Genomic DNA, 16,882 nt, shown 5'->3' with positions numbered 1-16,882 from the left:
CTTTGAGCTTCTTCTTGTCAGGGTCATGCACAACAGCATGCCTAGTGAGACTTTGCTACAATGAAGGAAAAAAAAAAACCAGTTATATTTTTAAAACCCTGCCATTTTGGTGTCTATTAATATGAAAACTCCATGAGTTATTTAAATTAACTGTCAACAGGCAGCCCGGGTGGCTCAGCGGTTTAGCGCTGCCTTCAGCCCAGGGCATGATCCTGGGGACTCGGGCCCACGTCAGGCTCCCTGCATGGAGCCTGCTTCTCCCTCTGCCTGCCTGTGCCTCTCTCTCTCTCTCTCTGTGTTTCTCATGAATAAATAAATAAAAATCTTTAATAAATAAATAAACTATCAACCTTTCTATTATATACCATTGAGAGTGTGGCCTCTACCCAAAATAGAATTTTTCCTCAAATCCTAGGCCTTTCCCAAAGACCCAGGTGAGGAATTTATAGTCTCAACCTACTTATTTCGTAAGTAAGAGGAGGGGAAACCAGTTTTGAGTGAGATATTCCAAGCTGAAGAAGATTCTTTTAACTGAAGTGATGTCGGCAGCATTTCCAAACACCAGTGGGATATCTGACCAAGGTCTTGCTGTCCTTGATAATGCTGAGCACCATCAGCCCCAGGTTGTTTTCTGATGGCCGGGATGCATGCTGAGGCTGCCTCACTTGTCTCTTCAGTCGTAGTTACAACTCCTGGTACATACTTGGAAGAGCATCTGCCAGACTGAGAGTCTGCAAGACTGCACAGGCCCTCCATTTAGTGTCACAGTCTTAGTCAAATCACACCAAGACCCAGACTAGAGTCTCAAGTGCTGTGGTCCCCCATGTCCTTGTTGCCCACATCTCTCAATCCCTAGATGACAACAGTCTAAAAGAACACCCAAGTATCAGCATACTCTTAAAATTAATGAGCATGTAGTACCACAGGCCATGGTTCTCAAAGTTAGACAACATCGCCTGGACGGTTTGTTAGAGCCCAAGTTACCAGGCCCCATCCCCAGAGTTTCTCATTCAGTGGTGGGCCTATGGATATGCATCTCTAGCAAGTTCTCAGGTAATGCTGATGCTCCTGATGCAGGGCCATGCTTTGAGAACTATAGGCAAAGGCAAATCTGGCTGTTTTGCAAACCTGAGTTAAGAACCACTCTAAATGAAGCAAGAGTGAACGGTCCAGAGCACCCGTGCTCCCCATCTCTCGGCCCTGGGGCAGCATCTGGAAACCTAGGGCTCCCAGGAACCTGGCTGGGAAGCCACAGACCCAGAGGACTGCATTTGGAGGCTGAGTACTTACTTTCATTGCAAATGTTTTACCACAGCCTTCCTGTTCACAAGTGAATGGGCGCCTCTCCTCGTGGAAAGAGAGGATGTGGCTCTGGAGATTGAACACAGTCGTGTAGGTTCTGCTACAGCCTTCTCTTGGACACCGGCACACGTCCCTTTCTGGGGCGTGGGTTTTCATGTGCTGCTTAAGGTAATCCTTGCGCTTAAATGTCTTCTGGCATACTTCACATTTTATGTCCTCTGGTGGAGTACACAGACAACTTCCTCAGGCATCACCATACACAAGAAGTTAATTTGAATATGTAAGGAATGTTGCCCAAAATATGATTATTGTAAATGAGAAAACTAACTCCAATCTTTATCAATTGGAAGTTTGTCTCCGTTTTCCCACGTTCCTGTATCACGTAGAGGCACACTCTCTTACCGGGGGAACAGGGGTTCTCAGCACGGTGGCTGTGGGCAAGGGAAGTTTAAGACCAGCTTCCTTCCCTGTCGTCCAATACCTAAGGCACTGGTTCCCACGCTGCCCCACAGAACACCAGTGCCTCCCTAGGTTCTTTACTTGCCAGAGCCTTTAAAACTACCAACTGTGGGGCACCTGGATGCCTCAGTCATGAAGTGTGCACCTGCGGCTCAGGTCATGATCCTGGGATCCTGAGAGTGAGCTCCCTGCTCAGCAGGGAGTCTGCTTCTCCCTCTCCCTCCACCCCTCTGTGCACGTTCTCTCAAATACATAAATAACACCTTAAAAAAACAACAACAACTGCACAGCAGCTCCTGGCATAGCCTCTCCCGAACCTGGGACCACAGCTCGCTCTGCTCATTTGTCAAACAGCTGAGGGACCCAGCACGTCATAAAACGTCACACAGAAAGGTTATTATTTTAGGGCTCATATGTAACATTTCATTCTTTAAAAGCAGTTCTATAGCGACAAAGATTTACACTGTGCCACACGTCTTCCTTACCTTTATGGGTTTCTTTCACATGTTTTAGAAGCTCTGTCCATGTTTTGGCCACAAAGGAACATTTGTCTTTTTGACACATATAGCCTGTTTAGAAAAAAATACATTGGTGCATTGCTTCTCATGAATATTCTGTGTAAACACCAATCGTAATTAGAAAGGGAACAAACCTATATAATTTTTCTCCTACCTCCCAATAATCTGTTAGTCTTTAGAGGTGGGAATAGAAACTAAGTTTGTTGTACAGGAAAACCAAGTAGTCGCACAGCATGGTATTCCACATGGGGTCTTATGTCAGCAGACTTCCCAGAAGCATGTAGTCCCCTCTCCCGCTGTGCCCAGTGAGCTACGTACACTGCACGTGGTCTCTTGGCTACTGTCTCCCTGCCTCCGTGGCTCGCAGCCCCATCCCCTCCCTGCGTTATAGGGTCCTGTGCTAACTTGTGTTTCACCAACTAAATAGCAGAGACAAACTAAAAGGAACAAGGCTACCTCTCATTCTTCGGCTACGAGTCTCTTGTTAAAACAAAAGCTCCGGGGATCCCTGGGTGGCGCAGCGGTTTAGCGCCTGCCTTTGGCCCAGGGCGCGATCCTGGAGACCCGGGATCGAATCCCACATCGGGCTCCCAGTGCATGGAGCTTGCTTCTCCCTCTGCCTATGTCTCTGCCTCTCTCTCTCTCTCTCTCTCTCTCTCTCTCTCACTGTGTGCCTATCATAAATAAATAAAAATAAAAAAATAAAAAAAATAAAACAAAAGCTCCATATATTCTACACTTAGGAAATTGGAATACAGGTATTAAAAAAAAAAAAACCCTCATGGAAACAGAGAATGGATTCAAATATTTATTGAGTCTTTTTGAAAAAGTGGCAATCTGATTACCCCAAAACCTGAAAGTATTATCCAAACTATTCTCCATGCCAATAAGGAGAAGAAAGACACAGGTAGTAAAGAGGTTTAAACAGTGGTGGAAAAGCCAACCTTGGCTGGAGCACTAACACTGAGAAGCATAAAGCACCAGCAGGCACTTGTGGCAGACAATAAAACATTTGCTTTGAAGAGTGACGACAGAGGAGTGGAGAAACAGACAAGAATGTGCAGTGCCTCTGGCCAAGTATGAAACCTGAATGAGCAGCACAGGCTGCCCCTGCATACCCAGTGTCCGATTTCTTTGTGTGACCACGGAATAGAAGAGGAAGCACCTTACGGTCAAAGAATTAGACACACACACACCCTCTACTGGGGCCTACTCAAAGCAGCCCCCCCGGGAATCACCAGACATACCCTCGTGGACCTTCCCGTGTCGCTTCAGCCTGCTGGGTGAGGTGAAGTGTTTCCCACAGCCTTCATGGGCACACCTACGTTAACGACAGGGGACAATGAGTCAATCCATTCCTGTGGAGCATCTGCTTAGGGTGAATGTCACTCTCTCCCTTTCTGCTACCAAAGCCTCTGTCCCCACAACCAAACCAATCAGAAAAAGATTTAAAGTTGAGACTGAATCACAAGTGAAATTCAAGTTACTTGACCAGCCTTGAGACAAAACAGAAAAGAAGCAGGACTTTTTTTTTTTTTTTTTGCGTGTGTGATCAAATTAGACTTTTCATCTTTATACTTCTGAAAATGGACTGTTTTCCTGGCTACAAAAAAATGGCTGAGGTAAACCCCTGAGGCACTTTGAATGTCTCTGCTGAATTGAGTGCTGCCCCCTGGGGACTGCAGCATGGAAAGCAAGTGGGAGCCACGCAGGGGCACAGGCCGCTTCCCTGCGACAGGCCCCAGCGGCACAGGAGGTGGTAGGCCAGCCAGCAAGGACAGGCCCCAGCCCTGCAGTGACCCCAGGAAGGCACTCAGCAGGATGGCTGCACGCACAGCCGCCAGCTAGTGCCCTTCAAGATGTTCCTCAGAGCAGGTGACCAGGGCTCTCTGACACCCTGGGCCAAGTCCACCCCTGGGTGTCCAGGCACCCTTCCTGCTCCTTGGGAAGGCCGCTCTAATGCACACTAAGCCTGGCGACTTTTGCTCTGTGAGGAAAGAATACTTCGTTGTCTGTATAATGACATTTCACACAATTAAATGGGTTCTAGTAGAATACTAAATTCTTAGCTTTTCAAGCTTAGTCACAATTATACTGATCTCACACATCATTCAGAAACACATTAACTATTTCTGTTAGAAAAGAAAAGCAAAGTTAAACTTCTGAAATGCTCCAGTATATAAATGGGCATTCATGGTATAGAAAAATGCTGATGAAGAAGTGGTTTCAGAACACTTGTATCCAGTCTTTGCATTTCACTCTCACTCCCACCTGAAATGTGGGATCTCAGCCAGAGAAGCACCTACTTGAAGAGCGGCTCGCTGGTGTGCTGGCACTGATGGATTCTCAGCTGCTGGTGTTTCTTGAAAGCCTCCTTACAACCTTCAAAAGTGCACTGTTTAAGAAAGGTTCATTAGTCTGGAGAAAAATCAAAGAACTATTCACAAGAGAATTCCCTCAAGATCAAAATATTGTGAAGACTTCATACTTGCTACCTGCTCCCACAGGGTTACCATCAAATTCTAGGCAGGAAGCTTTACAGATGAACACATTTGAAATAGGAAAACTGTTTCGTTCTGGGGCAGTCTACCAATAATAAACTTCATTAGCACAAAAGTGTTTGCTTTCAAAATAAGCCATTAATAGGATGGCTAGTAGTTGGGCTAAATTCAGGTTTTTGGCAGAAAAATCTGGTTGATGAGCATTTTAGAAATGTAGACAGTAAGCATAAAAATATTTAGAAAATTTAAGCCAAGAAAATCATTCATACTTACTACATATTGTTTTTGCTGATTTTCGTGTTTGCGTTCAAAATGTTTGTTCAAGTTTGATTTTGTGTTGAATTTCTGATCGCAGCCACTAGCTGTACAACTGTAAGAAAGTGTATAGACCAAAATATTAACGAGACAAAGGAGAGAATTTCTAAGATACATATATCCTCCAACTCTGTAAAGCTACTTTCCAAAGTATAGTATAAAATAGTCTTTAACAAATTGCGAAGTGTTAAGTCAAAGTGCCAGCCTCTCAACTCTGAAATGATCGCCATGTAATGAGATGCATTTTCATGTCAGGCCTCTGAAATCGAGCACACTGCATCAGACATCCTTTATGAACTCGGCAGAGGGAAAGTGGAAAACACAAATTCCAAAGCCCAAACCCTCCTTAGGCTTAAATTGTGTTCAAGTTAAATTGTTCTCGATTTAGAATCTCATAACCTTAATTTTGCTTGAAATGTCAAATAATAAACTGCATTTCCAAAAAAACCTCAAAAACACTAGTTTCAGCCTACCATCAGAGATAAAAATGTATTTAGGGCAAAACCACAAACCACTATGCCCTCTGTAATAACAGCAAGCCACTCCAGTCCCCCTTAATGAGCGTTTCTATATCTTGCCCTTGAATTATCTAAATTCTTTGTGGAGTTGCATTTTTTTAATGTGTGCTCTTCTTGTGATGAGTTCTCCTAAACCTGATGGATGAAGCAGGACTTCCTTGACAGCCCTAATCTCAGCTATCATCCACCTGGATAATACTCCTGTCAGGCACTGTGCTAGCTACAGGGACAGGCGGAGACAGACACACAAGCTGACAGTGTGCAGGGGCAGTGGGAGGTAGGCCATTGGAAGCACACGGGAGGGGCACTGTAGAAGAGCCCACTGCGAATTCCAAAAGGTGTTGTTTCTGACCTCAGGAACAGAGTACAGAGTTTTAGCTAGGTACGAGGTCAACAGAAATAGAGCTTTTTCTAGCCTCCTCTGCAATTAGGGGTGGCTACATGGATATTTCTGGCCCATCCTGTTCAACAACTGCCAAGTTTCTAAAAAGGAAGCACACCTCTTTTTGTTCTTTCATCCACCCTGGTGGCTAGAATGCCTATGTGGCAGCTGGAGCTCCTCCAGCAGTCATCTTGGACCATGATGTCAAAGCCTCAAGATGAGGACGTCAGAGACAAGTTACAAGGAGCCCACATCCTACTGACTGTGGGAACACCCAACTGTCCACCTCTGCACTTCTGCTTTTCAATTAAGCAAGAAAAGCAGAGACTGTCTTTTTTTTTTTTTTTTTTTTTCAGACTGTCTTATTTAAGCCTCTGGTGTGGCGGGTTTGCTGTCACTCTGGACTTCAGTCCTGACACAGGCGTCTAACCCAACACAAGGTTGGGGCAAGAGGACAAGGCCCAGAAAGGTCCTGACAGGAAGCAAATAGCAGGGGCCCAGAAGATGTAGGGAAAGTTGCAGGGCAGTGCTGCTGGTCAGTTAAGCACAGCTGGACCACAATTTCATGTCTGAGAATCAAGCACGATCATAAAAAGGCCAGATCACAAAGGTCATTTAAACACCATAAGATCCTAGACTTTGTTATGAAAGTGACACTTCAAACCCATGCCCAGCTTTAAGAAAGGAAGCAGTCTGGAGGCAAAGAAAACACCATTCAAGTGGGAGTGAGAGCCTAGAATATGACCGTGGCAGCCAGAGGAGGGCTAAGGGATGAGTAACAGATGGGATGACCCGCCTGCTGTAGGGGCTGCCTGAGAGGTTGAGGCATCTAGGGGAGCTGCCCTGCCTTTGCTTCGGGTCATCAGGTGGACAGGGATGCCACCTGACAAGAACGAGAGAGATGACGAACGGAAGCAGAACTCAGACAGGACTGTAGCGGTGTAGGCCACAGGGAATTTAAGGAGCCAGAGAGACAGCGAGTGACAGCGTCCGCTGGGGACCTAGAGTGGAGGACAGGTCCAGCTGAAGAGAGAGCCAGCAGGGACTGCCACAGAGCTGCCTTGTTCCCAAGAGAAGCTTTCCCATTTACCCTGTGCATCTATATCCAGCCCCAGTTCTTTTTTTTTCTATTATTATTTTTTCTTTTTAAAAATTTTTTTAAATTGGAGTTCAATTTGCCAACATATAGCATAACACCCAGTGCTCATCCCGCCAAGTGCCCTCCTCAATGCCCGTCACCAGTCACCCCATCCCCCCGCCCACCTCCCCTTCCACTATCCCTTGTTCGTTACCCACAGTTAGGAGTCTCTCCTGTTCTGTCCCCCTCTCTGATATTTCCCACTCATTTTCTCTCCTTACCTTTATTCCCTTTCACTAATTTTTATATTCCCCAAATGAATGAGACCATATAATGTTTGTCCTTTTCCAACTGACTTATTTCACTCAGCATAATACCCTCCAGTTCCATCCACGTCAAAACAAATGGTGGGTATTTGTCACTTCTAATTCCAGCCCCAGTTCTTCTGGGAGATTTTGTTTTAAAGAGTCTATAGTAACTGAGCTCAGAAAAAGCATAAAAGGGACACGGTTGCATGTTTCCTTCCTTCCTTGCCCCCTACCCACCCAGGACTCCCCACCACTCCCAGGACAGGCAATGTTTTTGGTTTTATAAAATAACTTTTAGAGTTTTAACCAGACAGAAGCAAATATAAATACAGTTTCTTCCTGTCCAGCTCTCCCTTCTCCTTTTTACACACAAAAAGGCAAGCCCTCCGTACATACTCTTCTGAACCTTGGTCTTTCAATAAATACGCCTTGGAGATTCTCTCCCAGTTTCACAGACAGCATCTGCACTCTTTTTTCCAGCTGTGGAGGACTCTACTGTGTGACATACTCTTCAGTCCCTCCTGACGACTGGGACACAGGCGGTGATTCCATGACTGCTATTTCTAACAGTGTAGCATGTAACCACGTACACCCACTTACTACAGACACAAGTGTATCTGGGAATAAATTCCTCAAAGCGAAACTTCCAGGGCAAAGGCTATATTCCAGCTCTATCTTCCAGACCATGCCGACTCACTCTTTGCTGGGCTAGCTGAACTCCACTTTGAGATACAGTAGGTTTTACTTAGGGTCATTTATTTTGATGAAGTGCTGTGTGCTTGAACGGGGACTGAGATAAGGACATCTGCCCCCTCAGTAGTTTGTCCCATTCCCGCAGGCTAGCATGCTGGTCATACAGAAAGGTGGCTGCTCCCCATGGAGAATGACGTGAAGAGGATCCTGTGTCAACAACTGACAACTGACCGCAGACTGGGCCATAGTGAGACATGAGACACTTCACAGTCATCTTTAAAACTAAAAGAAATCCACTCAGATCATTAGAAAACTTTGGTGCTCTAGGAACTGTCCCATAGAACACAGTTATGATATCAGATTCTAACATCTCCAAAACCTGCCATACAGCTAGTTCTCTACATGGTCCCCTACACGTAGCCCTGGATATCTAATAAATTATTATTATTTTCATTGAAAACTAAGTGTTTCCATGAACATTCTGTTCAGTGGTTCACGAAGTGTGGATGCCAGACTCACAGCATCAACATCACCTGGAAACTTGCCAGAAATGCAAATTCTCAGGCCCCACTTCCTGCCTACTGAATCAGAAACTCTGGGGCGGGATCCAGCACTGTGTGTTAATAAGCTCTCCAGGTGATTCACATGCTCCCCAAATCTGAGCTCCACTGCTTTAAAGAAGTAGTTGATTTACCACACAAGCAGTATCTCCATTCTTTCAGAAATAATCAGTAACTCCACAAAAAATAAAATCAGCCTGGTACGGGAGAGGTGCAGGGGGTTAATTTGAGGAAATACAAGATAAACTATTAAAAGCTCTACTCCTTCATGCTTCTATCTCTTAACCCAGCAGCTTACTGGTTCACAAAGGCCCTTACACATGGAGCCAAGACTCTGCCAGGGAACCAGTAACCCATCTAGTCTGAATGGAGTGGTTTTTGGGGGTGGATTTCCCAGTCAGTATATATGTTATGGAGAGAAGAGAGGATGCAAACTCAAGAAAACTTCAGATATACGCATTCCTGAATTTATCGCACACAAATAACCCACAAAACCCCCTCCTCTCTTCCACACATCTCTTCCACACATTCAAACCCCCGTCTCCTCTTGTATCAGGAGATACAAAGGACAGAAGCTGCATGCTCTTGGTCTCTGGAGTTAACAATCCATTTCTTACCAGGTCTACATGCCAAACACAGCCACTTCAAAGGCCTAAAAACTGTACTTTACTTACACAAATGGCTTTTCCCCAGTGTGAATCAGAATGTGGCGGCTCAGATGGTAGTCCCTGACAAAGGCTTTGCCACAGCCTTCACGGTCACAAACAAATGGTCTCTAGCAGGAAGGAGAGAAGAAAACATGTCAATCCTCCCCTAGTGGTATTATTTAAAGACCTAATATGTGCAGTAGGCAAAGCCATGGACTCTGCCTTCCGGGATGGCTTCTACTCAGTATTGGGCATCGAGGCTAGATAATGGAGTTTTACAAATGCCAAACTTTCTCACAAAGGCAGTACAGCAGATTTTGTTCTACAAATAGCATAGGAAATAAAGAGGTAGCTTTCACAGTAATGGCACTGTTAACCTGCACCTAACCTAACGACAGGCTTCAGCAGCAACCCCCTTAAAGATTACTTGTCTGTTATTAGCGTGGCCTATGTGCACAGGGCGCCACCACAGTGTGTTTTATCCATTCGAAGCCCAGGGCAGAGGAACGTGCAGATTCCGTCTCATCCTGGACAAGCCCAAGGTCTGTGCTAAGAGAATGCCTGGCACATCTCCGGGAAGATGTTCACGGGTGCCAGAGTAAAGCAGATAGCTCCCAGCCTAACTGCAACCACCACTGGGACCCAGGGGTTGGGAGGAGTTGTCTCCATTCTGAACCTACAGGAAAAGTCAAAAACATCCCCCAAATAAGCAGTTTTGTTTATTTAACTATGAAGAACATAATCCCAGGGCAGTCCAGGAGGAAGAAACCAAGACCTCAAATGTCAGTATTAGTAGCAAAGCAAACAGGAAGACAGAAGAGTTGTTTTACTGGGGGAAGATCCACAGAACTTTGCACAGTACCTGTAATTCTGTTTTGTCGTCATTTTAAAGAGAGGGCAGTTTATTGTCTCAGAGAGCAAAGCTGAGGGAGGGGATTGCAGAGCTACTTCCCTCAGGCCTAAGGACACAGACAATCTATCCTTCCCCTGGGCTATGGCTCTGGGGGTGGCCCACAGAAGGAGGAGGGGGCTCTGCTGCCCCAGTCGTTCTCAAGCAGGGATACAAAAATGACCACATGCTTCCCTACTTGGACATACGGGTTTCAGAACCCACAATTTGAGGGACAGAGTGGGCAAGAGAAAATACAGGGAGGCAGAACATAATGGATGTTTTGAGCGAAGCCAGTCACTGGGTAAGACTGCCAAGACAGCTGGGTGGCATGGGTAAAGTCAAGGGCAGAAAGGAGCAAAGAAAACAGTCAGTGAGGAAGAGGACAGAGCTGGAGAAATGGCTAACCTTCCAAAGCTGGAGAGGCTAAGGAGGATAGGGGCCATGAGGACACATGAAGGAATGTCCCATAAATTAGGCAGGTGCTAGGAGCAAAGGCAGGGGCTACAGGTCCCTGGTTTAAGAAATTAAGGGCCTTCAGGGGCACCTGGGTGCCTCAGTCGGTTGAGTATCTGCCTCTTGATTTCAGCCCAGGTCATGATCTCAAGCTCATGAGATCAGGCTCCTCTCTCATCACAGAGTCTGCTTGAGATTCTCCCTCCCTCTCCCCACCACACTCTTGTCTTTCTTGAAAATAAATATATAAATACGTCTAAGAAAGAAGGAAAGAAGATAGTTTCAACCCCTTCAGATGAGGCAGTGTGAAGCCAGGCTTTGCCAACTGTTGGGAAATTGGGCAGATTCCTTGGCTTTTCTGAGCTCCCCTTTCCCCAGGGGTCATCTTCCAAAGGCTTCCCTTTGCCTTCAAAATAAAACCCAAACTCCAAACCCTATTTGTACCCTGGCCTACAAATGAGTCCGCCAGACTGCTCTGCTTCTGCTTCTCAGACCTGGTCCCATACAGTCCCCAACTCGATCACACTCAATCACACTCAATCACAGGTTCCTTTTGCACTTATTTTTCTGCCCAGACTGTTTTTCCCTCCTGTCTGCATGACTGGATCCTTCCCTTCTCATTCAGGTCAAGAGAGACGTTTCCTGACCATCCTCCAGGAGCTCTCCATTTACTACACTTCATTCCTACTTATTCCTTTGCCCCGATTAAAGGATAAGGTAGGTGTCAGCAGAAGCCTGGTCTGTTTTGCTCACTACCTTCTCTTCCCGGCTAGAAAGGTCTTGAATTACGCAGGAATGAACAAACACCCGCTACTTGCCAAATCTCCAGTACTTAGAAGTTACCCTCCATTCCAGTTTCAGGAGGCCAGGACTTAAGGCAGGTGTCTGTTGGGGGTGAGTGTGAGAGTAAATGAATCCTTCCTCTGTACCTATTTAGGTAGAGATTCAGATCATCCAGAGGTAGTGACTGGCTAAGACTCAAGATCAGAGGGGAAGGGGCGCCTGGGTGGCTCAGTGGTTGAGCCTCTGCCTTTGGCTCAGGGCGTGACCCCAAGGTCCTAGGATCGAGTCCCACATCAGGTTCCCCGCAGGGAGCCTGCTTCTCCCTCTGCCTGTGTCTCTGCCTCTCTCTGTCTCTCATGAAGAAGTAAATAAAATCTTAAAAAAGAAAAAAAAGATCAAAGGGGCAGCAGCGGCTTAGTAAGTCTGGAGCCCAAGACAAGGATGGCTCAATCTTGTAACCTGTCTACCTCTCCCTAACCTAAGGCAGAGCTGGTTGGCCCCTGGCCCAGGGCGCCAAAGCGGACCCGGTCCTGCAAAGGCATGTGCGCCCAGTGCCGCCCGCCCGGGGCCTCGCGGAGGGTGCCCACTGGGCGGGCCGGCGCGTCCCGCGTCCCGAGGCTCGGCCGCCCGGTTACCTCCCCCGTGTGCTTGCACAGGTGCGCGTCTAGCTTCCAGGCCTTGTTGTAATTGGCGCTGCAGTCGGGGAACGAGCAGATGAACCTCCTACTGAGCGCGGAGGGCGGCGGGGCGGGGCTCTCGCCCGCCGCGGTGAAGGCGTCGGCGATGGTGAGGGATGACACGGCCTCCGCGACAGAGGCCCGCGGCTCCAGGGCGCCCGGGCCCGCCGCTCAGCCACGTGCCGACGCACGTGCGGCGAACGGCTGCGCGCGGCCGACGCTCGGCCCCACGCCCCCCGGCCCCGGAGGACCCGACGCGCGACCCCGCCGCACTTCCGGGAGCGCGACCCCAGCGGGCGGGGCTGGAGCGCCGGCGCGCGCGCGGATCGCAGGCCCCGCCCACGCCGCAGACGCGCATGCTCCGTGAGGCCGCTCGCGGGCCAGCGCCCCTCCCGCGGGCGGGCCTGGCGGCCCGGGTCCCTCCGCCCGAGGGAGAGGCTCTGGTCTAACCCGCGCGGCCGAGCAGGAGGCACCGCTGACGCGCAACCTCCCTCGCACCCGCCACCCTCTGCAAAGCACTAACCGTGCATCATCTAAACTAGCTTGTCCTTACGTTACTGGTTTGTCTTCTTTAGGGGCCTACTTGGCCGTGTGCTTTCTCCGTGCTTCCTAAACGTAGCTGCACCTCGGAGTCACGTGGCGATCTTTCACAGACTCCAAGCCCAGAGCAGATCCCCGACCAATGAAACCAGTTTCTGGAGGTAGGAAATAGGAGCCAGAAGTTTTGGGAATGCTCCAGGGATTGCGAGGTGCAGGAAAGTTTGGGAACCACCGCCCTCGCCGCTCCGAGTGTGGGTTGCGGACCCGCAGCGCCACAGACCTTGAAGCGGAGCGATCTCCAGGTGCTGTGATTCTCGGTAAAATTTGAGAAGCGCTGTTCAGAGGCTTGCATGAATACGGTGTCTCGGTTTAGGAGGAGCACAGGTTTCAAGGATGTTCTTGGGTGAGGGTAACAAAGGCAGGATGGATTGTCCGATGTTCCGCCAGGCGTGTGTTTTTCGCATCCTGCCTCCTGCCAAGTCATTAAGCAGGTCTTTGTCAGGGTGATGAACCGGCCCCTGCAGAGAAGTACAAGTTCAAAACCAAGCCAGGGTTTACTGGCCAGCCCTCATCTGGGGTCCTCACACGACTCACTCCTGAGCTCAGCCCCCTCACCTTCACAGTGAGGATGATGACGATAACGCCTGTCTCAGGGTGTCGGGGGGACTGCAGAGGGTGTCTGGGACTTGGGTCCAGCTGTTCCTTTTCTTTTCTTTTTTTTTTTTTTAATTTTTATTTATTTATTTATGATAGTCACACACACACACAGAGAGAGAGAGAGAGAGAGAGGCAGAGACATAGGCAGAGGGAGAAGCAGGCTCCATGCACCGGGAGCCCGACGTGGGATTCGATCCCGGGTCTCCAGGATCGCGCCCTGGGCCAAAGGCAGGCGCCAAACCGCTGCGCCACCCAGGGATCCCACAGCTGTTCCTTTTCTTGTTGCTGCTCTAGCCCCCCCCCATGGGACAAATCCATACACAAAGCCCCCCACCTACAACTCCAAGGGTCTTAAATGGTTTCCTTTGTGTTGGCTCTGGCTTTCTCTTCCTCACCCCTACTGCACCCTGGACATGGCAAGAGTACATCATGAATCTCTTTGAGATGTTCCCTTAGCCTCCTGACCCCATACAGTGCACCGTGGTCCTCCTCCTGCCTTCTTCACTTTTCCCTGTCTCTTTAGCCAATTGCTCTTCCCACCTTCTTAGCTCGGTACCCATGTTTTTGGGCTCAGGCTTCTGCTATGATGTATTGTGGTGGGAGAGCCTTCCACTACACCTAACTTTGTCACCTAACTTTGGATTTCAAGTTTATTAATTGTAGGAGTTTGGGTAAGGTTCTTTGAATCTCTTTTCTCACCTTTCAAGTGGACTGTTAATACCCAGGGTGATAGCCCTTTTTGAAATGAATGAGATTATATGAGTGAATGAGATTATATGAACCAGAAGTTCCATTTATTATATGCCACTCTGCTAGGCCCATTTACCACCAACTTAATCTTCCCAGCAACTCTGAAAAAGTAGCTAATAGGATGCAAGCCGTGCCTTTTTCCTTCTCTTTCTTTCCTGTGAACACATCCATTGCTTCACCCATTTCTCCCTGCAGTTTACACCCCAGTGTGTTCTTCCAATGCCCACATTTCCAAATGACAAGTAGATTTTTTTAAAGCTGTACACCAAGCAATCAATCTTACTGCCTCCATGGAGCTATCCCTCTTTCCTTCTCTTGCCCTGTCAACAGTTGTAGGATTCTGTCTCTCACTCATGAAATCTTAGCACTGTGGTTCTCAACCATGGCTGCACACAAGAGTCACTTTTGAAAATGATGACACCTGGGGCCTACAGTGAAATCAGAATCCCTGATCCTCCTCCTTCCTCTGCCCATCACTGGCCTGGCTGACTTTTATGCCTGTCCCGTGCATTCCCCTTCTCATGCTCTGTCTAGCTTTTCTGTGCTCAGGACCTACACACCTGAAACAGACTCTTATGCGGCTGCCAGCGTCACCTCCCTTAAAACATCTGAGCCTTTATAGATTTAAATGTGCAAGACTGCTAATTGCCAAGCATTTTCAGCTCTCTTGGCTCTTACACCTGCAAACTAGGTAACAGCATTTGGGTGTGAGATGGGAGCCCTGAGCTCAGCCCCGCCCACCGTCCCACCGGGCTCGTTCCTACTCTAGACAGGACACTCAGCCCAGAACAAGTCCTAGTTCTTCTAGATAAGCCTTACCTGATTACTGCAGCCCCCACCCATCTCTTCTGCCTTTGAATTTCTGTAGCCCTTTCCTTCTGTAGCACTGAGTGGTAACTTTTAGAATGTGCTGGGTTATCTTTAACTATTGAGGCATCTAATTTCCTGTTTCCCCATCTTGATTTAATCTCCATAAGGGCAGAGACTGGATCATACTTTGAATCCAGTAGCAAGGTGGCTTGCACACATTATTTGTTAGATAAATGAGCACAGCCACGAACCACTGTGTGAAGCCTTAAAGGTTTTACATGAATGTCTTCATCAAGGAATCTTTCTGTGCAAGGAACATAATCCCACTCTAATCTATGTGAAAAGAGATTTAGGGTAAGCACTCAAGGGAATCTCTCTGTGTTTGATTGCCTTAAGGCCTCATAGGATCACTGTCATCAGCAGATAGCTTCTCAGTCTGACTGTTGTTAACTCAGGTCTGCTGTCCTTGTTTCCTGTGTACGTCTGTGCCTGCATGTGTGCACATATTATGTGTGTAGTCATATGTGTGTGTGCATGTGTGCCTGCATATGCATGTGTTTTTCCTTTCCCCCCCTTCTTTCCCAGGCTTCATGCCCTTACAGTCCCAGGTCTCGGATCATCCCTGTCTCTTTCTCCACTCTTCTCTGCAGATCGGCTCCTTGTAAGAGACAAAGTTTCTGGCCCTGTGACGGTGGTTTTCCAAGGGCTTTGGCTCAACCCAATCAGCCCTGACTTTACATAATCTGGCCCCTTAACTCCCCAAGGCTAATGACTCCTGAAAGAGAATATTGGGCCTGCCTGAGGCTCAAGCTGTTTTCCTTGAGCCCAAACAGCTACCGTCTGGAAGGGATAAGACTATGCATTTTGTAGGTCAACCAAAAAGACTGAGAATATTCTAATAATGCCTCTTCTTCTTCTTTTTTAAAAAAGATTTTATTTATTTATTCATGAGAGACAGAGACAGAGAGGCAGAGACACAGGCAGAAGGAGAAGCAGGCTCCATGCAGGGAGCTGGACATGGGACTCAATCCCAGGTCTCCAGGATCAGGCCCTGGGCTGAAGGCGGCACTAAACCACTGAGCCACATGGGCTGCCCTTCTAGCAGCCTAATATGCCCTAATATGCCTCTTATAGCTATAAAATTGCATTTACTAGTCTCAGCTTTTTATCCACTTTTTGCCATGGGACTTTGTTCCTCCTATGAAGGGAGCTGGAGATATTTCTTTCTCCCTGATGCTAAGCTCAGCTGTGTGATTTGCATCGGCCTTGTAAGTTGAAAGTGATGGTGTGCTTGTTCCAAGCCTAGACCTCAAGAGAATTTGTATGTTGCTCTCTTAGGCTTTTGTCATTGCCCCCAGGAGGACATTTCTGCTCTAGCCTATGCTAGGGAGAAGAGAGATGTGAGGAACAAAGCTGAGTCATTCTAGCTGAGCCCAGCATCAATCAGCCTACTATCAGCTGGCCCTCCGCTTATCTACTCTTGACCATAAAGGGTCGGGAGCCATTATGTTGTCGGATGGCTGATTATGCAGTACTTTTGGGGCGATGGCTTAGTTGTACATTCTCTTCGCTAGTGCTCTCCCTTAGCCAATAAGCATGCTCCAGTATCTCATCTTTAAAACAAAAACCAAACCAAACAAAAAAATCCTACAAAACTCTTTTATGTCCCTGTGCTTCTCCTCTCCATTGCATGTGTTTCTTTTCGTCCCTTCCCAGCCAAGTTACTGAAAGGAATAGTCTATGCTCTCCTTCCTCTTTGCCTATTCTTGTTCTTGTCATCATTGTCATCATCATCATCATCTTCTTCTTCTTCTTCATCCTCCTCAAAATTTTAAGCCTACATAAAAATAGAGTGAATAGTACAGAGAAAGCCCATGGATCCATCACCCACCTGCAACAACCATCAATTTGTTGTCATTCTAACTGCCTCCATCCCCAACCAACCTCCCCCATGCTTTTTTTTTTTTTGGTAGGGTATTTTTAAGTAGTATCCTACATCATCTCATTTTGAGAATTAGCTCTAACTGCTAATTCTAATC

General features: G+C 47.5%; 1 protein-coding gene across 1 annotated transcript in view; it reads right to left on the bottom strand.

The window, feature by feature from the left end:
* Positions 1 to 16,882, bottom strand: part of GTF3A (general transcription factor IIIA) — a 31,775-nt gene that overhangs the window by 493 nt on the left and 14,400 nt on the right. Inside the window, exons 2-10 of the mRNA XM_041767441.1 lie at positions 12,712 to 12,931; positions 12,045 to 12,258; positions 9,309 to 9,409; positions 5,054 to 5,150; positions 4,586 to 4,674; positions 3,527 to 3,600; positions 2,247 to 2,330; positions 1,291 to 1,520; positions 2 to 55 (exon numbers count right to left, since the gene is read on the bottom strand). Of these exons, the coding sequence (XP_041623375.1) occupies positions 2 to 55; positions 1,291 to 1,520; positions 2,247 to 2,330; positions 3,527 to 3,600; positions 4,586 to 4,674; positions 5,054 to 5,150; positions 9,309 to 9,409; positions 12,045 to 12,258; positions 12,712 to 12,931 (1,163 nt within the window). The remainder of the gene's footprint in view (position 1; positions 56 to 1,290; positions 1,521 to 2,246; positions 2,331 to 3,526; positions 3,601 to 4,585; positions 4,675 to 5,053; positions 5,151 to 9,308; positions 9,410 to 12,044; positions 12,259 to 12,711; positions 12,932 to 16,882) is intronic.

Source organism: Vulpes lagopus, chromosome 8 (assembly GCF_018345385.1).
Source record: "Vulpes lagopus strain Blue_001 chromosome 8, ASM1834538v1, whole genome shotgun sequence".
In the NCBI taxonomy this organism is placed as follows: domain Eukaryota; kingdom Metazoa; phylum Chordata; class Mammalia; order Carnivora; family Canidae; genus Vulpes; species Vulpes lagopus.
This window is presented reverse-complemented; position numbering and strand designations above follow the sequence as displayed.